The sequence below is a fragment of the Myotis nattereri genome (assembly GCF_964212035.1).
Source record: "Myotis nattereri genome assembly, chromosome: 9".
NCBI lineage: Eukaryota > Metazoa > Chordata > Mammalia > Chiroptera > Vespertilionidae > Myotis > Myotis nattereri.
In genome coordinates this window covers 37680591-37704837 of record NC_138084.1, presented here as the reverse complement: position 1 = coordinate 37704837, position 24247 = coordinate 37680591, and the positions used below count along the sequence as shown (strand labels likewise).

General features: G+C 54.0%; 1 protein-coding gene across 5 annotated transcripts in view; it reads right to left on the bottom strand.

Moving 5' to 3' along the window:
* DENND2B (DENN domain containing 2B) overlaps positions 1–24247 on the bottom strand; it is a gene marked incomplete at its 5' end in the record, with an annotated part of 51253 nt that overhangs the window by 1599 nt on the left and 25407 nt on the right. For 2 of the 5 annotated variants that reach the window (XM_081099440.1, XM_081099442.1), the window contains 15 exons: positions 33–119; positions 974–1213; positions 1971–2082; positions 3031–3072; positions 3366–3543; positions 7623–7771; positions 11846–11986; positions 12585–12662; positions 15719–15788; positions 16001–16110; positions 17150–17334; positions 18326–18370; positions 19118–19214; positions 20145–20360; positions 22203–22354. In XM_081099440.1, the coding sequence (XP_080955566.1) occupies positions 33–119; positions 974–1213; positions 1971–2082; positions 3031–3072; positions 3366–3543; positions 7623–7771; positions 11846–11986; positions 12585–12662; positions 15719–15788; positions 16001–16110; positions 17150–17334; positions 18326–18370; positions 19118–19214; positions 20145–20360; positions 22203–22354 (1902 nt within the window). Of the gene's footprint in view, positions 1–32; positions 120–973; positions 1214–1970; positions 2083–3030; positions 3073–3365; positions 3544–7622; positions 7772–11845; positions 11987–12584; positions 12663–15718; positions 15789–16000; positions 16111–17149; positions 17335–18325; positions 18371–19117; positions 19215–20144; positions 20361–22202; positions 22414–24247 lie in introns of all 5 variants that reach the window. The other 3 variants (XM_081099438.1, XM_081099439.1, XM_081099441.1) reach the window with 3 other exon arrangements.

The window sequence follows — 24247 nt, the reverse complement described above, 5'->3', positions numbered from 1 at the left end:
CCCAGCCTCTCATCAATGACAGAGCTACTTACCCAAACCTCGGAGAAACTTATTCATTCCGCTCTGTTCAGTGTCTGGGAGTTCCTCTAAATACTGCTCTACTCGCTGCTCAAAGAGGCCTGGGGAAGAGGAGAAACAGGAGCAGGGAAAAGAACAGTCAATGGAGGAAGGGAAGACAAGGCCTCCTGGAAGGGACGATGGGACACAGATCCCCAAAAGGAGAAGCCAAGGCTCTGCAATTATAATTTACAGGAGCATCTCAGAATTCAGATCGGCTCACCAAAACTACCATCGCACTGGTGTGCACAGCAAGAGGCCCTCGATACCTTGCTCCCAGGGGCACAAGGCTGAGCTGCATTACGGCGAAGATGCTACTCCGCGTTTCAAAGCTGCCCCTGGGTAGACACCTTCTCTAGTTCCTTGTGGACCACTCTACAACGTTGTTTCGAAAGGTTTGTCAGGCTAAATGGACAGTATTAGTGGACAGAATAATAACCCTGATGTCAGACAGAAAGATGTTGATGAGGTGGAAAAGCCCTACAGTGAGCAGAGCCGACAAAATAAGTAGCGATAAGAGAACCTTCTGCTCTGAATGTGTTCTGCCACCAACCTGAGACAGAGCTATTCTCCTCGAGGGCCTTCTCAACCCTGGATTCTCAGACTTCCCTAAATTGCTCAGTCAGGTCTTTTTCTCTGAATAAGCAGGATGTTTGAGGAGGGGACGGGCAACCAGCGGCACGCTGCTCTTGGGAGACCTGCCACGTGGCTCCCGCCTGGGCAGCCTGAGCCGTGTGTGCTGGGACAGGAGCGGAAAGCTCCCTTGGAAGTTTCTATCAGAAGAAAAGGGATGGTAGGAGGCCTGGGCCCAGCCAGTGCCCAAGAGCTCCTGTCACGGTGCCTCGCTATTCCGCCCCGCTGGCAGCAGAAACGTTAAGAGGAGAAGGCCTGCTGACCCCGGCTCTTCTAACCTTACCCTTTGCCCGACACTTTCTTAGCTCCCTGTCTTGGATGAAGCCAGCAAACATCTGAGACTCCATAAAAACCTCAAGGAAACGGCGGATGCTCTTGGAGGCCACAGACTTGCGGAAGGCTTCTCGCTGAAAGGCTCTCTCCCCCTTCTCACTCTGGGTCAGGAAGAGGGAGTAGTGCCCAACCGTCTCCACGAAGAACCGGATAAACACCTCCGACACCAGCCCATTGAGGGTGTTACATTCTGGAAGAGAAGAGAACACCTTTCAGGTTCTGGTCAAGAGCCTGCCATCTCCAGACTCGAACCTCAGCCTCCAGCTGGTATCTCCCTGACCACTTCTCTGTTCTTGACACTACCTCCTGGGCACCCCAAGCTGGGAGGCTGGCAACTACTTGCTGGATGAATGAGAGTGGGAATCAGAGACCAGAGGACCCCTTCCCCCACACCCCTCGCCCGGTGGTTTTCCTGGCTTCACAGCAGGAGGAAGCTCCCTTCATCCCCTTCCATGGCTCCAGGCAAGGCCCGAGGGGGAGGAATAACTAGTTTCCTGTCAGCAAGAGTCTTTGTAGCTGTCACAGGGCTTGGGGTTTTCCTTCCCAAGCCTCCTGAGGTAGAGAAGAATTAGAGGGAAGAGGTAGCTTTGTAGCTAGGCCAGCAGTCACCAACCTTTCGGACCTCAGGGCCCACCAGTGGTCCGTGGTTGGCAACCGCTGGCTTAGGCCACTGGAGAAGCAGCCCCAATATTATGTTCCTGAGCTCGCTCTGATAAAATACCACAATACTTCTCTCCCCTCAGACGTAGTCAAGCCATAACTCCCTGAACCCCACCGGTGGTGCGGCTAGAGAATTCTAGGTTAGCGTGAGATCAAGGTCCTACAACTGGAACCTCATCAGCCTGAGGGCCTGGTGCATAGAACCAGGGTCCCGCCCGATGAGGCCCAGGCCCAGAGCAGAGGAGCCTGGGGCCAGAGCTGACTGTGTGGCAGCAAGCCTCACTCACCATCGTCGGAGTCGCTGTCGGAATCCTGGGAGATCAGTTCGTTCTTCCTCTCTAGAGCCTGCTCCAGAGCTGCCTGCAACTTTCTAGGTAACAACGTGTCCTCATCATCCATCTGCAGAAGGAAAATGCAGTGACAGTGATAATAATGGACAGTGGCTGAGCCCTTACTACGTGCCAGCTTACTACGTGAATAGCTTACATGTACACTCTCCTTCAATTGTCCCAATAACCCTGATACTATTTATCAGTCTCACTTTAAGATGAGAAGCTGAGGTTAAGAAACTTGTCCAAGGTCACATGGATAAAAAGTGGTAGAGCAGGTGGCATTCACAGGACCAGCGAAGGGTTCCTTCCTACCCTGACACCCCGACGAAGTCTCCCCTATTCCCCCAGCTTTAGCTCCAGGAGGAAGCGCAGCTGGCAGGGGTGGGGAGACTGTCTCAGGCGAGAGGTTAAGCCACCGTTCCCGTCTCTACATTCTGGTTCAGTGTCCGCACCTTGATGCCTGTACCCAGGAGACCAAACTCTGTCAATGCTGCGTCACAGACTGTACCCTCCCAGAGGCTACGACACTGGGCTGGGCTGTTTGTAGAGAGCCAGCAGGATTCCCATGACTAACAAAGGCTTTTGAAGTTAACCTTTTCATCCCGTGGCATTCTATGCATCCTGTGTACTCAGCCCCCAGCAACGTTTCAAGGCAGGTGCTACCACCATGCCTGCTTTAGAGATGAGAACTCAGCTCAGAGAAGCTCAGAGCCTGTCCAAGACGAGGTGGCTCAAAGGTGGCAGAGCCCAGAGGTCACGTCTTTAGACCTACAGGCCCTGTCGTCTGCACTCCCACATGCCTTCTAGAAGTTGATGGTGCCAGCAAGAAAGGCAGACCCTGCAGAGGTCAAGACCACTCAGATCAGTCCTTGTCTATTCTGTGAATACGGGACCCAGAGAGCTTGACAAGCAGGTGGTGGAGGCTGAGCTGCGTGCAACCGTGCTGGCTGCTCTGGAGTCTGCACTGAACAAGCACCCGCCCAGGGCAGGCCACGTTCCAGCGTCCCACTCTTACCTGCCGGATGAATCGGTCCGATCCCAGATTCACCATCAGTGCCTGAGGAAAAGAGGCATCGGACAGTGATTCAGGGTACGAATCCCTGCAATGCCCTCCCCAGGCCTCCAGACCCCTAGGTCCCAGGGTCAGATAACAGGATTAACTCCAGCCAGGGACAGCCCTCCCAGGGAGAAAGGATGAGCTGGGTAGAGAGGCCCAGAGGGCACAAAAGAGAAAATCCCAGTGCCTTTCTCCCCTCCATTCCCCCTCTGCCCTTCTCTCCTGGGGGTTTCTGTTCCTTCTGTCCCTTCCTCCTTCCAACCTCCCGCCATCTGGTTCCCCAGGTGGCCCACCTCCTCCACCGGCAGCTCCTTCAGTTTGGGAAGGGAGCTGGAGAGCAGGCCAACCAGGAAGGGGGTGGGACAGCAGACGATGTCAATCATGGAGGCCGGGAGGACAGGAATGAAGGTATGCTGCCAGGAGAAGGGGTAGAGCAAGGCCACCACGGCGTGGGAGCAGCTGGACAGGGTACTGGTGGACAAAGAGAGACACAGTGCCTGAACCCAGACCCCGCGCCTTCGAGGAGGAGGAGGTGGAGCCTGCTGGGGCTCAGAACATCCTTTAATGTTAAACCTCCCAGTGCAACAAAAATCGATGCTAATGGGGCTCGGGTCTGGGTCTGAGTCTGACCCTACAGGCCAGTGAAGCCCCCACATCCCCACCGTCAGGGCCCCAAGGACATTGCTGCTACCCTCTTTGGTGACTACCTAGAAACAGCCAGGAGGCATGTAGCAATGCTTGAACACACACAGGACTCACATATACCCTACTCTCCCCAAAGGGCCACCCACATGCACAGGCAGGCCTGACTAGTGCACGAGTATCAGCTCAGGCCGGGAGCACAAAGGTAAAGTGAGTCAGAGCTGGTTACAAATTCATAGCGTCCAAGAGCTGGAAGGCCCTATAGAGATCATCTTATCAATTCTGCATTTTAAGCTGGGGCCACCGATACCCAGGCCAGTTTACTCATAAGTGGCAGACCCACAACACAACCAGGCTTCCTGTCCCCCAGCCCAGCATGACTTCACTGCTCTGCCCTCCAGCCATCCCTTCCTCTCCTTGATTGGAAAAATGGTCTGAGGCCCACTGAGTGCGGTCAGGGGGCTGGCACCACTCTTGCCATCTTTTCCCTCAGGCTCCAAAAAATAGCCACAGGTCTCAGTGGGGTCATCCCTCTCTTGACCTAGAGGGGGCTCCAGGCCTCTATGCCCAGGGCTGGCTGTCCAAGCAGAATGGCCAGTGAGAGCCGGAGAAAAATCTCTAGGGTGCTAGCTAGGAGGTATAAATTCGAGTGCACACTCCCCAGGTGCATTGAGGGCTGGTGAAGGGCACCAGCAAACAGGAGACACACCTGGCCTGGACTGTCCATCTGCCAGGAGCATAATCCAAGGCCCTCCCCTAGGGACCATGTTACAGATCAGGAGACAGAGGCCCCCAGTCAAGACCACTTTTAAGCTTGACTCTCCCACCCTGTCCTCCACATCTACTGGTCCCACCCATTAGCCATAAAAGCTTGGTCTCTGTGGGATCAGCTCCATAGCAACTGTAGGGAGCGACTATAGGGTTAAGCCTGGACTGACCTGTTGGCAAAGCCACAAACAAGTCCCAGCTTAAAGGGCACAGCCCTCTTAGCATAATTAAGCTTGACCTTATGACCCTCCCTAGATCTTATCTGGGTAGCTAATGGGCTGTGGGAGGTACAGCAAGTGCTGGCAAAACAAGTGAAACTCACAAGAACAATGTAACTATGGAGACCACTACCTTGTTTACCTCTGGCTATAAAATAAAGGCTCAGCTTGGGGTCTAGGTCCCTCTCTGTGGCCTTAGCCAGGCACAGGAAGATCCACCTAGACCAGTGGTTCTCAACATTGGCTGCACATTAGAATCACCTGGGAATCTTTTTAAAATCCTGATTTCTGGGCCTCATCCTCTGGAAATTCTGTTTCTTTGTTACTAATGTTGTGGCCCCACCCCATAACAAAGAAACAGAATTTCCAGAGGATGAGGCCAAGAAATCAGGATTTAAGAAAGATTCCTAGGTGATTCTAATGTGCAGCCAAGGTTGAGAACCACTGAGACCCAGCTTATTCTCTGTCTTTTCTAAATCCTTCACCGCCCCGCCCCCCACCCGCATCACCCCCAGGCTCACCGAACCCTTGGCTGTGCTGGCATGGCACAAGGGACTCTTGCCCTTTCACAGCTAACGTCCCAGCAGTCAGAGGACATGGTTCTCTGACACGACAGAACAGACCCCTCTTCTAGAAGGATCTCTGGATGTTCACGAGTGTTTTGTCAGCCAGTGCTTTGCTTGACTGCCCTGCCACGGACACTAAAATACTGCTGGGCCTTGAGGCAGAGACAGGTGTCCTGGCCCCGAAGCCCTTCCCCTGGGCACAGCAGCTCCCCACACCCCAAGGAGAGCCACCTGAAAAAGGTCTGGAAAAAGGATGTCTCAGGGCCTAGGGACACTGATCTCCACCATCTCCGATCGCCACAGAGCTCATGCACACGTGCACGCACACATCTCACAGACGTGACAACGGAACCCAGCCAGAGGGACAAAGGACTGCAGAACACCTAACACGAGGCACGGAGCCTGAGCTGCTGCACTGCTGAGCCCTGTGCGCCCTCCTGGGCTCCCTACCTGCCCCTCCCGTCAGAGGCAGACCCGGAGCAGGGGGACGTCTTTCCTAAGACCCAAGACTGGCAGAACTCAAACGCCAGGCCAGGCCCAGGGCAGGGCCTGGGGCACTTTCCTCCCAGAAGGGTCCTGGAATGTGCTCAGAGGCAGCTGCACAGCTGCAGCCACAGAAACAACAGCTGTGCTCATATCCCGATGGAGCTGGGCTAACAGTGGGGTAACAGAGAGGATGCCTCCAGTGAGGGATGGAAGCTTCAGGAAAAGAAACCTCAGGGTCCAGGCTATGTTATGGGCACCAAGGTCTGCCCAGACCAGAGCCTCACAGCTGGGCAGCTGGGGGTCCTGTCCCAGTGGCCCTCAGGATCCATTTCTCCTGCTCCCCTTGCCACCATCATACATGCAGACAGAAGTACCTCAGGGATCCTGGGCTTATTGGGGGACAAACGGGACAGAGGATGTTTCTTTTCTGCCCCTCGTATCAGCACCTGGCATATGGTATGGCACATAGCAGATAACTTAATAAACACCTGAATGAATGAGTTCTGCCACCCTGGAGAAACCACTGCTGCCTGTGACAGGTTATTTGACCAAAAAAAAAAAAAAAAAATAGATAATGTGCTGCCAATATCTCATCCTCTCCCTGCCTGGCCCACCTCCACCCATACTCTTTGCTATGATCTGTTTGTGTCCCCCCAAATTCATTATGTTGAAACCCTAACTCCAAATATGACATTAGGAGGTGGGGCTTTGGAAGGCTTGGGTCATGAGAAAGAAGCCCTCATAAATGGTACTAGTGTTCTTAGAACAGAGACTGCAGAGATCTCTAGTCCCATTCACATTGGCTTCTTCTGGGACACCTCGTGTCCAGTGAACTTCTGCCACCCTCCGATGGCCACAACCAGATCTTGGCATCCTCCTCTAAAATCATCAATGCCAACGCTTCGGACCAAGACTTGTGACCCATCCAGCTCTTCCCTTACTCCTCCTAAGCCAGCCTCCCTGCTCACAGACACCTCCAGGTCCTGATGTCTCCTAGTTCCTGTCCCCGTTTGACTGGCCAGCATTCCTGCAACCACTCCCCCAGCACCCTCAGCGCCTCACCGCAGCCTTCTCCACAAATCCCGAAGTGCCTGGCCCTGGGTCACTGCAGTCAATTGCCTTCTCCAGGTGACACTCTCAACTGGCACTCCTCCTACCCCTGGTCAACCCCCTGGCCCCTTCCTCATGGGGACCCTTCCTAGGGTTCATCACTCTCCTCAAATTCATCATCCCACAGGGAAGGCCTTGCCTTCCCTGCGGGCAGAAATGCAGCCATCAGCCAGAAATCTCCTTATTTTCTTACCTCTTTCCATATGAATATACAGAGGCAGGCAAAAGTAGCCTACAGTTGTATAAAAAATAATACAAAAATCTATAATAACAAAAGCATAATATGCTAATTAACCAGACATCCTTCCGGACAACCTTCTGGACGAAGCCTCAGTGGCAGCAGCCAAAACAGAGGCAGCCGCCACGGTGGCAGGGGCTGAGGCCCTTGCACAGATTTCGTGCATCGGGCCTCTAGTTAGTAAATAATAATACAAGAATGAACAGTGTTTCATGTCCTCACAAGTGTAAACCTACGTTTGCCCGCCCCATATTTGCATCTGCACAGTCTTGGCTGCTGCAAAGGAAGTGTCCCTCCTCTTCCTCAGGCCAGTCCTCAACTGGGTTCTCATCTTGTGTGCTCCCAACCACCCTTTCTTCCCGGATTCGCTAACCTTTCCCTCTCCACAGGATCTCACCACACACACACACACACACACACACACACACACACTCTCACACGGGCAGGGGTTCATAAATACATGCTGGGTGAATTTGTGATGTGCCTTCCCCCTCTTCTCCACCTTGCCCTACGGGGGCCTACCTGAGCTTATCGGCCACAAAAATGACCCGGCGCTCCAGCAGCAGTGAGGCAAAGATTCGGATCAGCTGGCGCACGCTGAGGCAGGTGAAAAGGCACTCGAAGTCCACGTGCTCCAGCCGGGAATCCATGGGTCGCCGCAGCTCTAACACCTGCAGGAGAGCGAGGGTTGAGGCAGGCCAGCTGGTGCCCCTCCCAGGTCCTTCACAAAGTGATCGGATGCTGGTCTCCCTTCCCACCTTCTCTTCTCCAGGGTCTCTAGTCTAGCCCACTTTGCAAAAGACCCAGTCTCTTCCTCCCCTCGGACACCCAACTGGTGAGCAGGAGGGCTAACTCCATGAGCAGTGGGGAGGCTCCAGCAGGAAGGAGCTGAGGGGCCGCCCATCAGGCTCTCGGGAAAGGGAGGAGGAGAGCTGACTACTCTCACAGATGAGGGGAATGAGGGAAGAGCATAGCTTGATGTGTAGGGTCTTCCCCGCCCTCTTGCCCATCTCCCCAAGCAAACATCTTGGCCCGCACGCTGACCAGCCCCCACAGCTGCTGGCTGCTCCTCAGGCCACAGGAAGAGCAACATCTCCGCACCCTGGGACTCTATTCTCCTCCGCTCTGGAAAGGCAACGCTAGTGTCCTTGCTGCCATGTCCCTTCCCTTTCCTGCTAGAGTCTCCTCCTTCCAGAGGCTCTGTCTGCCCTGCCACCCTCGCCTCTCTCTCTACCAGCCTTTCTAATCTCTGTGCCAGGGACAAGAAAAGCACCAGGAAGGGCCCGCTATTCTGCAACCTTGCCAGGAAGCTGGACTTTTTTTTATCAGGGCCGGACCTAGCAATCGTTCCTCTCAAGGAGTTGCAAGGCCACTTCCAAGGTCAGCACCATGGCGTGGAGAGCCACTTCCTGGGTGCAGTTATGAGGGTGGAGGGGAGCGTGGATCCCGGCAGTGTGAGCCAGGGAACTGCGAACTTCAGGCCACACCGCAGCACTGTCCCGGGGTGGCCTCGTCTTTCCCTGGGTCCCTCAGCAAATGTGCGCAGCATGGAGGTGCGGGCCTCCTAAGAACTGGGGCGACAAACTCTAGCCCTATGGTTTCAGAACTCTCTTCAAGGGGCTTCCCCCCACATCATCCCATCTGTGCCTCGGGGTCTAAGAAAGTGAAGTTCCAACTCCCAGCTCAGTCAGTATTCATCCCTCTGTGCCCCGAGAAGCAGCAACATGGGCACATCGTGGGCACAAGTCGCCCTAATGACCTGTTTATGCTCGGTCTCCCAACACCCCCCGCCTCCCCACCCCCCACCCCCCCCCCGTGGTGAACTCCCAGATCTGGTCCTGGGTACACCCAAAATGCTCAGTGAGTGTGGGTGGAAGGAATCCCACATCACAGTTATGCCAGAGACCTCTGCACCCGTCCTGTCTCTGCCAGGAGAAGACACAGTGAAGTGCCCCTACCCAGCCTCCTGAGAGCCTGCATGCGGTCCTTGGTCCTTCCCAGAGGTTCTGCAGTGCATAGCCCCACCCCCACCACCCAAGGGCCAGGCGCCCTCCAGGGAGTGGGAATTCACCCCGGCAGCATCCTGACCTGGGCCTCTTTTCATTCATCCCACCCTCAGATCACAGTCCAGTGGGACTGAAAGAGCCTAACCACAGCCCGTGAGACTGGTGCTGGGACAGAGAAAACCTATGATGAACATGTGCAGAGGGGCTTCCGGCTCTGAGGAAAGGTGCCAACCTCATCTGGGCAGGGTGGGGGCAGGGCAGCAGCTCAGCACAAGATGCTGAACGTGGAGAGAAGAAGGAAAGTGTCTTCTAGGCAAAAAGAAGAGGGTTCAGGGACAGTAAGCCATTCAAGTCAGAGTGATGGGAAATGAGGCTGGTGAGGGGCGGGCCACCTCCTGGAGCTCTCCCAGGCCTGCTGTGGGGCTCTGAGCAGAGTTAGCTGTCCCACCCCAGACCACTCATGAAGCCAAATCCCTCCCAGCGAGAGTGGGCGAAAAGAGCCTAAGAGCAAGGTCTTAAATGGTTTTCGCCATTCCCAGCAAACCCAATATTTCTCTAAGCAGTCCCTCTCCTGTTCTTTGCAACGACTAATTTACTTCTTCTTCCCTCTCTAGAACCCAGCACCCAGCTCTCACTCTCAGAGGATGACCTTCTTTTCTATTTGGAGAAAACAGAAGCCATCAGATGAGAATCTGAAGTCTACAAGCCATGGCCCTCCCCTGGTATTGCACAAAAATAAAAGTCAGCCCCTCCCTGGACCCCACCACCAGTGCCTACGGGTGACAGCTGGATTATACCCTCCCTCCTGCTTCTTTTTTGTTTTTGAAATGAAATAATTTAAGTAATGACTCTGTCATAAAGCTTGAGTCTTTTTGTGTGATTCTTTTTTTAAATATGTATTTATTGATTTCAGAGAGAGGAAGGGAGAGGGAGAGAGGGATAGAAACATCAGTGATGAGAGAGAGAAATCATTGATCGGCTGCCTCCTGCATGCCCCCTACTGGGGATTGAGCCTGCAACCAGGGCATGTGCCCTGACTGGGAATCAAACCATCTCCTGGTTCATGGGTTGACACTAACCATTGAGCCCACCAGCTGGGCCTGCCTGCTTCTTGAACTTCCTCTGCAGGGCCATTCCACTAGCATCCAAACTACCATCCTCAACAAACTCTCCCCTGGCCCCACACTTCCTTTCAACCACTGTCCCCTTCCCTAGTTCTCTCCACAGCCAAGCCTCTTGAAAACATGTCTACACAGGCTGTTTCCACTTTCTCACCCCCTATCCATTCACTTCTCAACTCACACACCTCAGGCTTCTGGCCCCCAGTCCCCACTCTTCTGCAGTCCATTCCTGTCAAGGCATCTTGCCATCCTCATCCCACCCTCTTGGCAGTTTCTGATCAGGCCTTTCTTCTTGAGATGCCCTGCCCCCCCTCCTTGGCTTCCAAGTCCCGCCCTCTCCTGGCAGCCCTCCGATCTTCTCAATCTTCAGGGCTGCTACCCCTCCACTGTGGGACCTCTCGAAGTTGGGGTCCCTCAGGACTGAGGAGGACTGAGGCTGGGCTCTCTTCTCTTCCCTGTCTACACTCTGCTACCACACATCTTCTCTCGGGTGCCTCTCAGGTATCTTAAATGTAACTTGCACAAAACCAGACTCTTCCGCCTCATAACCTGTTCCTCCGTCAGGGGCTCCATCAGCTACCCCATTGCTCAAGCCAGAAAGCTGGGAATTTGCCTTAAAATCTCCCTAACCTTATTCCCCATTTCAAATCAAACACAAAATGCTCTTGATCCTAATTCTAAAATGCATCTCCTCCATCTACTTTTCTGCATCTTTTCCAGCACACCTTAATCCAAGCTATCATCCCTTACCTACACCACAGCCACAGTAGCCTAGCTAGCATCCCTATTGTCATCCCAATCCATTATCTACATAACAGCCAGAGTGAGATCTTAAAAACATAGCTCAGATCCTACAACCCTGCTTTAGATAAAACCCAAAATCCTTACCTTGGCTGAGCAGGCCCACTATGACTTGGCCTCTCCACCCCTGCTCACCCCCCTGCCGACCAGCTTGGCCTTTTCTCAATTCCTTGACAAGCACACACAATTCCCCAACTTTTGCCTTTGCATGTGCTGTTCTCTCTACCTGGAATGACCTTCTCCCATCCACACCCTTCTCTTTCAGTCTCCCTCCTCCCACTTCACTGAGTTGACTCTACTTACCTTGCAACCAGGTAAACTGCCTCTTCCTCAGAGGAGGCCTTCCCTGGCCCCTAATCTAACGCAGACTCCTTGTGATACACTCGCACTCCTGTGCTTTCAGTTGGCACTTAACACATTAAGAATTATCTACTTACATGTAGAAATACTTATTTAATACTAGTGTCTCCACTGGACTATGAACTCCACAAGGACAGAGCTGTACTCTCTTTAACTGTAGTCTGGCATGACCCTGACTGTGAGAGAACACATAGTACCTATTGGGTGAATGAGAAAGGAGGGCAGGAGGTGTGCAGTTTCGTCCAAACAGGTCAGGGAAGACCCCTAGGAGTCGCAGAGGTGGGCAGAGAGAATGGCAGTCCTATCATTCCCTCTGTCAGCTCCTACTGAGCAGGTGTACGAACATGGTGAGCAAGGACGGGCCATGCTCTGTGCCTCCCAGAGACTGCACCCTTTGGTAGGCAGGCCTCACTCCAGCCCCAGTCCCTTGTCTGAGAAGAGGAGCAGAAATCCCTACCTCGTTGCCAGCACCTGGCAGGAATGTCTTCACTTTGATGGTCTTCCCTGGAGCAGGGAAGGGCGACTCCATGAGACTCCTCATGAAGGGGTAGACCAGCGCAGCGGAGATCCCACGCCGCCGTTCCACCTCATCGAGGACCTGTGCCCGCCACCAGCAGCCCAAAGAGGAAGGGTGTCAGGATGCTGCTGCCCTTCCCAACCTCCTGGGCAGAGAAGAGGGCAGCCTGGCATCTGACCAGCCTGGGTCAAATGTTGGGAAACAGGAGAACTGTCTTTCCAGAAGCTTCACACCCAACTGTTTTCATTTCTCTTGGCACCCCATGACTGCTCTGCCCCCTAACCAGTCCTGGCCTCAGACGCCAAGAGCTGACTGAGTAGCTGGGCCAAGGAAATACCACTTGAGAGTCAGGTCCCTGGGCACTTGGCTTCCCCAAGATGGTCTCTGTCCCCAAGAAATCTGTCTCTTCCCATGGCCCAGGGTGGGCTGTGACATGAGCAGACACCTCTGGTGCAGGAGCTGGGAGATGCCAGCTGTCCAGATGAGGAGCCAGGCTCGGGAACCAGGAGGAAGTCAGAGAGCTCGCTTGCACTTGCTCTTTTCTCGGCTGCATTCTCTCTTTCTCTCGCCCTCTCACTCGCACACACAGGTGGTTTTCTCATCTAAGCTGGCTGCGGATACTCATCTGGGAGCTGTCAGCTGGGGGGAGGAAGGAGGAAGGAAGCCAGAGCCCTCTTACCTTGGAAAACAAGCCGAAGCAGCCAAGACGGCTGATGACACAGTATACCTCTGGCAACCGAGGCCCTTTTCCGCTTGGCTGGGCCGGGGCAGGAGGAGAGAGACACAGACACAGAGAATGCATGATTACTACATCTGGCTCCTTTTCCTTGGGAACCGAGGGCTGAGGACTACTCATCCAGTGGGAGAAGAAAGACTCCAAACCTCTTCTAAACCTCTACTCAGCCAGGCTCTCGTGGGGAGGCATCAGCCTCTGGTGGGCCTGCCAGCCCAAGGTGCCAGCCTCCTGCAAAACTCTACATGGGCCCTGCCCCAAGAAAGACACTAACAGGACTGGCAAAGGACAAAGCAGTTTGGCAGAGGCTGTAGTATGATTTGTAGATTTACAGCCCTAAGGCTGGGACCCCCAAGAATGCAACGGTAACGAGAGGAACTTGTATATATTCTCAGTAGCAAGCCATGTAGTCTTCTGCTCCCCCAACAGGGGGCATTCTGCAAAACATTCCTTTTCTCGGATGCTCTTTTCTCCCTTGCTTGGTCCATCCCGTTCTAGGAAGACTAATTAAAAATATATATGGAAAGCAAACTACTATTTATTAAATGTCCTGGGCTGGGTACATTACTGAAGTAAACTTGTGAGATAAGCCCTATTATCCCCATTTTATAGATGAGTAAACTGAGTTAAAAATATTAAGCCATTGCTCAAGATCATGTATCAACAAGTCATGGAAACAGGAGTCTGTTTTGACCCTGAGTTGCTGTTTTGCTTCTAAAGCATGCTGCTTTCTCACAGGAGGGAAGAGAAAGGGACACAAAGGCATGGGATTCAGGTCTGCTAGAGAGTAGAGGAGAACAAAGCAAAGAAGGGATTTAAAAGGTGGGCAGTGGAGGAGTGGTGCACTGAGAGCTCCCCACGCCAGGAGCCTCCAAATGCAGGCTGAGGTGAGACCACAGGAGTCTATTGCTCCAGCCAGGGGCTGGCAGGGCTCTGTGGCCGCCTCTGGCTCAGAGGCCGGGAGTGCCTGGCAAGGCCTGGTAGGGAGGGAGGAGAGCAGCAGGTGCTGGCCCCTCATGCAGGCTGCTAAGCAAATGCAGATGGGGCTATTTCAGTCTCCAAACCTGCTGGCCACACGTCACAGATCTAAAGAGAAGGCAGAATCTGGTTTTGTCCATATTAGGCCTGAAACTCACTCCTCCATCTCTCCCTCTCCCCCGCCTCCCCTAAAGCCCCAAGCGATTAAATCAAGTATGTGGGATTTGGGTTAGAATCATTGTGTCCAATCTGCAGGAATGCCGAGCTAGTGCCAGCCCCCTTGGCAGGGACCCAGCCCAGGCCCTCTCTGAGCAGCCAGGACAAACATGCGCTTCCCTGGGGGCAGCAGGCCCACTGCAAAGGAGCAGCTCTGATCCGGCTCTGCTCCTGCGAAGGGAGCCCTCGGAATGCTCCCCTCCAGGCCCAAGGAACCTGGGGCGTGTTGGCCACTGCCTGGCTCCCCACCTGCATCTGTACTGCTCCACACTCCCTAAGTCCCACACACTGGGCATTCCACATCCATATAACACTTCTCCCCAGACTACCCTTTGGGGTGATCCAAGAGCACCAGACTTGGTGTTAAAGGATTTGAGAATAAATCTGGCTCTGTCCCTCACTGGCTGTGTGACCTTGGAATATCATTACACTCTGAGTCTCAGTTTCTTAATCTATAGAATGGACGTAACAGTACCTTATGAGTTATTATGAGAATTAAGGAAAATGACATACTTAAAGCAGCTAGCCTTGAACATAATAGGTTCTAAATAATAGTTTATTCCCTTTGCCTTCCCTTCTACATTGAAAGTCCTACCCGCTCTGCTCCACTATTAAAAGTTCCTTGAGGGCAGGATCCATGTCTAACTCACCTTTTTTTTTTTTTAATTGATTTTTTACAGAGAGGAAGGGGGAGGGATAGAGAATTAGAAATATCGATAAGAGAGAGACATCAATCAGCTGCCTCCTGCACACCCCCCCACTGGGGATGTGCCTGCAACCAAGGTACATGCCCTTGACCAGAATTGAATCTGGAACCCTTCAGTCCACAGGCCGACGCTCTAGCCACTGAGCCAAACCGGCTAGGGCTCTAACTCACCTTTATGTGCCTTTAGAATGTTGCCTGACTGTCAACAGGTGTATGATATGTGTTTCTGAATGAATGAGTGAATGAGTGCAAGAACGAATGAGTGGCCCCAAATCCTTCATTTGGGGTCCCTGCTGTGTATTACCCTTGACAAGGATCACCCTCATCTGCCCCAGACTGGCATCTAGTAAGGCCTTCTCCCACTAAAGCCTGGGAACCCTGAAACATAGTTGACAACCCTAGCCAACAACACTCCTGGTGAGTTCCAGGGGACAGTGCAACAGGACTCTTACCATGACCTCTATCTATGTCCAGGACTAACGGGAAGGGAGACAGACAGGGAAGGGCTTCTCTCTCCACAGCATGGCTTATAGTTTCAAAACTCTCCCCTCTGAGTTCAAGGCATCTCTCCCAGAATCTCATTGGAAAGGCATCTCTCCCACAACCCCAGAGAAGGCGCTGCTCCCTTCCTGCTCAGCCTCCAGCCCTACCAACCATGGGCAGGATGCCTTCCACATCGGGCTGGCTAGAAATGGGGGTGAAGAAGATTTTCCTCCACCCCAATCTGTTGCACACACACATACTGCTGGGGTGACATAGTCCTGCAATCTGGAATTAGCAATCAGACCTCAGAAGCTGGAGATGAATGAATGAAAAGACAAAGTATAGGCAAGCTAAAAACATATGACAGCCCAGAAGGCGATCCATTCTCTCCCCCATATTACACGTAATCTTCGGGCTCAGTCAGAGCGGCCCCTTTGAGTCCTGCCAAACCAGGAGTGCCTCTTCTATAAGAATGTGTGTGTATATGTGCGTGTGTGTAGGTGAGTGTGTGTATATGTATGTATGAGTGTGTATGTGAATGTAAGTGTATGTGTCAGTGTGTGTGTGTGTTGGGGTGGTCTCAGGGAGCACACAAGGGAGCAGAACATAGCATATCATACAAGCTAAGGTCGCAGAAGGGCACACAAACATACAAATACCGTGGCCCAGCCCCTGAGGACGGAACAGCCCTACTCACCAGTAAGCGCCTGCAGTAGCCAAAGCGTCTGCTGCCATCCTCCCCGGTCAGCATGAAAGAAAAAGTCTCACTGGAACAGGGAGAGGTCTGGCATCAGGGAAGCATCAGAGGGCCCAGGGACAGCCCCCAGGAAGGGGACCGCCATCCCAGGGAGGGGGTGAAGGGTCGGGTTGCTGCGAAGAGGAGGTTGGGACTAGGGTGGGCCCCATTCAACTGCCCACTGCCATGGGGGTAAAGAGGCTCTGCCCTCGTCCTCCCGCCAGCCAGGTCCGCGGGCCTCACCTGGTATACTCGGACACAGGCAGCCAGTCCTTGGCATCAGGGAAGCAAAACTGGGGAATGGCCTTGAGCCTCTCCTCTGCCTCACGCATCTGCTTGGTGGGTCGGTCCAGCTGCAGGCAAGAGGAATATGGGGAGCGATGGACAAGGGAAGGCATGGAGCCTGGGGTGGGGGTAGGGTGGCTAAGAAGCATCTCCTCCCCTGAGAACCCTGGGTGGCATCCTATCAACTGGCATGCTTCTCAGCAAACCCTGTCCCCACTCCCAATCCTCACAGAGGGGTCTGGGTGTGGGATGAGCCATCATTTGTTCATTCCATGGATATTAAATGGGCACTTTGCATGTGGCACCTGGCACTGTGCCATGCGCTGGGGCTACCAATGGAAACCAAGTGGACAAGGTCCCTGTCCCTGCACACTGGTCAGGAGAGTGAAATCATCAACAACATGATTTTAGAGGGGGTCACAAAGGAAGTAAACAGGGTGATAGGACAGAGAGAGCTGGGCAGGGGAGGGGCTTCTTTGGGGTATCAGGAAAGATCTCCTGGAGGAAGTACCATCTGAACAGCGAATGAAGAACGAGAAAGAGCTAGCAGCCATGGGAAGAGCTGGGAAAAAACATTCCAGACAGACGCTCCGGCAGAGAGACAGGCTTGGGTGTCAAAGGAAGAGATGGAGGCCAGGATGTGGTGCCGAGCAGGGAAGGAGTAGAAAAGAGATCAGGTAGATGGGGGAATGGGTACAGAGTTTCCTTTTGAGGTGATGAAAATGTTCCAGAACTAATTGTACATCTCTGTGATATACTAAGAGTCACTGAATTGCACACTGTAAAGTAGGTGAACTATATAGTATGTGAATTATATCTCAATAAAGTGGGGGGAGAGAGAAGCCAGGGGCCCATGTCAGGACCCTTGTTAGTCCTTGTAAGCAATGTGACTTTAGTCTAAGCACCCTGGGAGGTGCTCTCCCGCCCTCACCTTCTGCATAAACACCCTCAGCCCTTGGAACCCTGTCTTCCCTCCTGGCGATAAGCAGCCACGCTCAGGGCAGCCAGGTGAGTCGCAGTGGCAGGGTGGGGCCGCTCTTCTTCCCCAGATGGGCCAGGCCGACAGAAGGTGGTAGAGGAGGGGTTCAGGGGTGGGGATGGCCTCACCTTGGGAAACTGGTAGGAGACTTCGGGGAGGTAGGTGTTGCGGGATGGCTTCTTCTTGAGTGATACCACCACAAAGTACTCAAAGAGCTCCCGCTCCTGCCACTCGAGCAGCTCCAGCTCCAGCGTCCGGTAGCTGGGCGCACGCTTCAGCATCGACTGGATGTGGACCAGGCGCTGTGTGTGGGCTGGGGGCAGGTCACAGGTCAGGAAGCAGATGCCACATTAGCCCCCCTCCATAGCAGACTCGGGGCTCAGTCTCTGTGGATCACCTCTAAGCACATGAGCCCCTAGCCTGACACCCTCACCCAGCTAGGTCTGGGGGAGAAGGGGTGGGAGCAAGGTGTCGCCCTGACACAGGGAGCTACTGGTCTGGGCCTCCTGGAGCCTTGGAGCCTGTGTTGGGCCAATAGGACTGCCCAAGCCAGGCACACCCAGGCATGTGTCACTGGTGCCCACCCACCCCTGTGCCAACAGGACTAGGGGTATGAACATCCGCTAAGGCTTCATCCTTAGGCCTCAACCAGTCCTTGAACTTGAAACCCTTTGTCCCCGTCCTCAGGCCCAAAGTCCACTTGCCCACTTGCCGGGGCCAGTGGAGGTGGGAAGGGGGGGACTAGCTCCCCCTACTTCCATCCTCCAGGAAGGTCTAGGCCGGGTTTCCCAGTAGAGAAAGGACAGAGATTTGTCCAGGGCCCCTGGAATGGGAAGGTCCCAGAGCCTTTCCGGGAGGCGGCAGTCCTCCACTCCAGGAGAAGGGAGGTGAGTGGCCTCGGGCCTCTGGAGGACCAGTTTCAGGCTGAGGCACGTTCCTTAGAACCAAAGGAGGTGCCTGCAATCTTCTGAACCCATCTACGTCCGCCAGGATTCACATTTACCAGGCAAACCCAGTACCCAATCCCTACAGGCAGCGGCTTGGGAAAGTGTGGGCCAGGACACCAGCCTGAAATTTGGCAAAGGAGACGTCTGAAGTTAACCTTGCAGGCCTGAGCTCACCTGACTGTAGAAACGGATAATCCCATAGCTCCTTGCTCTGCTGGCCCGGTATCCTGCCTGCCTGCTATCTCTCCAAACCAGGCCAACCGGGACATGGGCAATACACGAGAGGAGGGAGGGAAGGCTTATTCCCCAGAGCCGGGCTGGGAGAGGCTTCCATGCTCGTGGGGAGCCACACCTCACCTTTGAACCTGTCGTCAGAGTCGCTCTCGCTCTCACTGTTCTCATCTGGAAAGAAACAGCAGGAGTGCATGCTTGCTGAGCCCCTGCCCCGCAGCGAGTGTTTCCAATGCCCCCTCCCCCCACCTCTTCCCATGAGTGATGAATCTGTACCTGGTCCCAGGTCCGGGGGCCCATGGCCAGGCGCTGGGTGGCCTGAGACCAGGGTCCTTCAGAGCTCAAACTGTAGGTGCTTATCTATATACAAACCCTTACCAACCAGTCCTGATCTGGAGAAGCTGAGGACCCAAGGAAGTCTGGACTTTCCTTTTGCCTGAAGTAGATCCCCACAGCCATCTCCCTACTCAGGGCCTCACAGCCCAAAGCCGGAACCTTCCCATCCATGGCTTTCTTCCCTCTTTGGCCCTCCCCTCTCACGTGACCACTTCTTGGCCAGGCTCTACCCTCCTAGAAGGCAGGAGGATCCCCGTGATGGGCCCACAAAAGGGTAAGGTGAGGCTAGTCCAGTCGTGGGCAAACTACGGCCCGCGCGCCGGATCCGGCCCTTTTGAAATGAATAAAACTAAAAAAAAAAAAGACCGTACCCTTTCATGTAATGATGTTTACTTTGAATTTATATTAGTTCACACAAACACTCCATCCATGCTTTTGTTCCGGCCCTCCGGTCCAGTTTAAGAACCCATTGTGGCCCTCGAGTCAAAAAGTTTGCCCACCCCTGGGCTAGTCCATGCCTCTCCCTGTTTCTAATGCCCAAGGGCCCCAGACACCTGAACCAGTTCGAGTATCAAGGCCTACCTCTCAGTGATGCTGTCTCAATGCTGGACATAGACAGCTTTTTTAACCTCTTCTTTCCTCTCTTGGCATTGTAGATGGAGTTAATTCTTTGGACAAGCTGGGTGAGAAAAGCAGGGAGGGTGAGGTAACCTAACGCCAGCTGCCCCTACCGCCAAGAAGGCTTAGTAGGCCACCCACTGCCTTATTGGCGCAAGCTTGCTGCCCTCCGCCCCAGGTCCAACGCTGGCCTCCCTGCCACACTGACACCAAGTGCAGACTGTCGGGTAGCTCTCCATCTATGCGCCCCCGAAGTGGACTCCTGTCCCAAGGCAAGGGCATTAAACTTAGCTCCCCAGAGGAAGGAACTGGGATCAAACTGGACAGGATGGGAACTCCTGGGTCCCAAGAGTCCCTGAACCAACGGAGACAAAGAGCTCCTCAGATGCAATAACAGGAACAGGGATTCCAGCCTTTCCCCTCTGGGCCAGAACCTGGAGCCCTGACAGGAAGGAGCTAAATTCCCAATATACCCAAGCATTGTTTGCAGGCTAAAAATACCAGTTAGCTAAATCCTGCCGCTTTGGGCTGAAGGTTTGGGCCTGGCTGTCTATAAATGACTGCTGCAAACTCTTCGTTCTGAGAGTTATAGAGAGGGAGTCAATGTTTGAGCCTGAGGTCCTTCAAAGCCTGAAAATATTTGTGTATAGAGACCTCAAAATGCACACCCCAAACTGCAGTAATGGTGTGTCTCCTAAGGACTGGTTTCCATCCATCCAGAGCCATGAAGTACTTCTTGGGGGCAGAGGCCGGCCTGTCCTTCCCCTAACATCTGACCCCCATTAATCACTTACTGCATCTTTATTGATAAGAAAAGAGAATTAACCAGATGAAAAAGAAAGGCATGGACCCAGAATATACGCAAGGAAAACTGAGGGAGCAATCCCAGATTAGGGGAAGGAAGGAGAAGGAAGGAAGGAAGGAAGGGAGGGAGGGAGGGAGGGAGGAAGGGGCCGCCTGCCTGCCCACCCAGCCCCACTGGGGAGACTACCTTGGGAATGCGGCGGGCCCGGCGGCTGGACAGCAGCTCACTCGTGGTGCTGAGGCTGTCCTCATTGAGGCTGGAGGGTGAGGATGGCAGGCTCAGCTGAGCCAGCAGCAGCATGTCGTCGTGGCTATGTCTCTTGGGTAATCGTGGCAGCCGGTGGCTCTTCCTTTCCGACCAGTTTCCACTGCGCAAGGTCTGGCTGCCTGGTTTCAGGGAGAGCTGGCATGGGGGAGACACAGTGGGGGAGGGGCTCACCACAGAAGCCTTGGCCAGCACCCCCTGCTGGGGCCTGGACTTAGCAGCCACAGGATCGCATCCCCAGCTCCCAGAATCCCACCCTGAAATTTCCACCCTCTGGGGTTTCCTCTTTCCAGACCGTAGCTGCTAATCAGGGCTAGATTAGATACTTGCTTCCACAAAGGAAGCTAAGGACTTCTGCCAGAATAAAGAAAGCAGAGGCTAGGAAAACGGGGCTGTCATCTGAGTGGAAAAAGGCCAACCGGGAACCCTGGGGGCTCCCCTGAGCTCTGGGACAAGGCTTAGCCTTGGACTTTGCTCTCTACTGAGCCAGGCTGCTGCAGCCCGATCCAGTAGAGGCCACAGTCTACATGCCAGCCTGGCCCTGCTCACGTATTCTAGGGGCAGCACAGTGCTCTGACCACCAAAACCCAGCAAGGCCGGCCTCATAGCCAGGTGGTTCCCTCACAGCCCTGATCCGCTTTCTGCCTCCCTCCGTCTAGACTGCTACCCTACAGTCCGGCGGCCTTCCTCTCAGCGATCCTCTCACTGCCAGGCAGCACCCCCTGCAAACTCGGCCTGCCTCCCACCTGCTGTGTGGGTCTGGCACTGCCTCTCATCACTCCTCACCATGTCCTCCTTCCTCCCCGCCCCTCAATTCCTCTTTCCTTCCCACCCAATCAGTCAGGCGATACACATTCAATGGAAGCACATTAGAAGGTAAATCTTTTATAAAAATAGTCACATTATTCCAGTCAGAAGAAATCATTTTTATATTCTCTAGACGAAATCATTTTTATATTCTCTAGACAATGTTAAAAATACTCAGGTCCCTCCAGCCCTGGTCAGTGTTTCTCAGTGGTAAGAGAGTCAGCCAAAGCACTTAAGGGTAATGGGTTCGAGTCTTGGTCAAGGGCATGTGCCTGCATTGTAGGTTCCATACCAGCCCCGGTCAGAACACATGCAGGAGTCAACCAATGAATGTGTCTCTCTCATATCATTATATCTTTCTCTCTCTGTCTCTCTGTCTCTCTCCCTCTCCCTCCCTCCTTCTACTTTTTCTAAAAAAAAAAAAAAAAAATCAATAGAAAAAATATCCTCAGGTAAGGATTAACAACAATATATATATAGACTCTCACACACACACACACACACACACACACACACACAGGTCCCCCCATTTGCATGGAGAATTACAGGTGCCAGGGTAGGTCCAAAGCACCTTAATTCTCCTGCCTCCTGTCCACCACCCTGGACAAGGCCAGAAGGAGCTAAGTATGAGGGCCTCCTCTGACCCTTCACCCTTCTCATTCTGCCTTCTTTCAGTCCATTCCTGGGCGATTCATTCTTCTTCCCTCCAACAGGAGTGGCTCCAGGTCTCGTGGACACCTGGCTAGCTCTCAAATCTGGTTCTTGGACCTGTGCCTGGCCCCCCAAGTGCCAGTACTGAGGTCATTTCTGCCAGCGCTGCAGAATGCCAAGGCTCAACCAGTGCCCTGCCTTCCTGCTTCCCACAGAAGGGGGTGGGGAGGAAAACGATAAGCCAGCAGACCACAGGGACTCCTGCCTTAGTTGGGCAGCTCAGAGCTCTAGTGGGGAAAGGACGGCAGTCGGACAGGATGCCCTAAGAGCCTGTCTCCATTGTCCCCAAGGGCTTCACCAGGCCACAGTCCCTGAGTGCAGAGCTCTCTCCTGACTGAGGTCACATCCTTTGCCAAGCACTGGGGAGGGGAAAAGCCGGTGGAAACAGGCCCAGCCTGGGTAGGACAGGCCCCCACGGTGGCCCGCATGCTGACCTGCAGACGCAAGTCCAGCTGCCGTTACCTGAGTGGGCGGGTTGCTGTACTTCCTGTCCTGAGGACTCCACATCCTGTGCAGAGAGTCCAAGGAATTCTCTGACAGTTGCTGGGATTTTCGTCCCGCTCTGCGGCTCTTTAAGTCCACATCCTCATATGGATTCTCCTTGGGCAGATCTCCTGCAGAGGAGGAAAGGTTAGAGAGGGGGAGAAGGAAGAAGGAAGCACGCACGCTCTCTCTCACACAAATAAACAAGCAGAATTCCTGTGAACCAAAGAGAATGGCTTCTGCCTGGCCCTTCGGCTCATGAGTCATGCAGCGCCCCGTCTGCAGTGGGAGGCTACAAACAGATCCTGGCTCCCAGTCCAGAAGCTGAACCCCCCACCCCCAGTTCAGCTCAGCCTTGTCTGGCCTCTGTTTTATAAATTCAGGGATTGCACAAGACTGGCTCAGCCACCCCTGCCTGTGCCCAGCCAGCCAACAGCGCCAACACCAGGCGTCTCTCCTTGGCTCCTGTCCCTCTGCTGTGCAAGCCCCAGAGATGCACAGTCCAAGGTAGGAGAGGCTTAGAGAGGTCACAAGGCTGTCCCTTTACTGGCTGCTCCCCGAGGACCCACTTTGGGGGGATGGGCTTCGAGGGACCCTAAAGAACTCTAGGGCGCAGGGCTTTCCCAGGCCTCGCTCTCACCCACTACACTGCTCAGCAACTCCTTTCGGACTGTTCTTCTGTCTGGTCCACTGAGGGAACCCTAGCCCCACACAGAGATTAGCAAGTAGTGACGTGCCGTGATTATTTATTCAATGAACTGCTCTGACACTGTGCCACTCCACTTCCTGTACTGCTGAGCTCGGCAGAAAAGAGAAGGCCCTCGCTCGGCTCCCCTTTGGGAATAAGGTCTCCTGCATGACACAGGAGAGGCGGGAGAGGCTTGAAAGGAGCCTGGGCCGGAGGGGTGGGGGTGGGGGTTCTCCAATAGCTGGCAGCAGGCACTGTAGGGGGAGGACCAGGGAATCTCAGAGTGCGAAGCACAGCCTCTGCCCTTGAAGAGCGACCTCTTCCCAGAAGCAACACCCTCCTGGCCCTTTCCCTCCGACACATGCCTGGGCTTCTCTAAAATGCACTACTATACCCCAGGTCAGTCCCGCCAGAACTGCAGTCCATGCGGACTGTGAGCGACTACGGCCCTCTGCTCCCTTCCATACCAACACCATGTGGGACCAGGGACCTAGGCACCAGTGGCCGGAATGAGGCACTGAGGCAGCACACGTGGTGAGGGTGGGGCTCACTCCAGCTCCTCTATTCAGCAGCAGGACTGAGCCTGGGCGACCAACCAGCCCCATGGAGGCCTGGGCTCTCCTCATGCCCCAACGGAGTTCTGAGACCCCTTCTCGGGGAGCAGAAGGGCTAGAAACCAGGGCCACTGGAACACAAGCTTTCTGAGGCTAGGATGCAGGAGAAAAAGCAATCCCCATATGCTTACCAATTTCTCCGTTTCCAAAGTCAAGATCCGCCCTATCACGGTAGCTACTTACTACTATCAAGAAAAACCACAATGAATTTAGGAAATGCCTTTGAGAGGTGCGGGAGGGGAGGGGGGAGGAGGGGGGAGTGGACGTGTGAATGGAAGACTTCAGTCAGAGCTAGTAAGACTGCCCGGGGAGCAGCACAAGTCTCTGCAGTGCGAGTCTAAGATGGGTCAAGAAAAGGTTGGGGACCAGATTAAGTGATTCCCAACACCAGCAGCGTCCCAGCAGACGTTTTCCTGTAACACAGTCATGGTATGAAAATGACTTGTCTCCATTCCAGAGCCCTGACTAAGCAGAGCTGGCCCGGCAACCCTGCCTCGGGGAGCCAAATAGTGAACCTGGCACCCACTGCAAGCTGTCTACTGCCACCCCTCTGTGGGCACTCAGGAGGAGTCAGGGTAGACTCTACTTCTTGGCCCCTCTCCAGCACACTTCCTGGAGCAGAGAGGTGTGGGGGTCAAGGGTCAGCGAATGCCAGGGCAGTCGTTTGATCTGGCGAAAGGAGACCAGAGCACCACTGTTGAGAGGGGGACAGGAAGAGCACT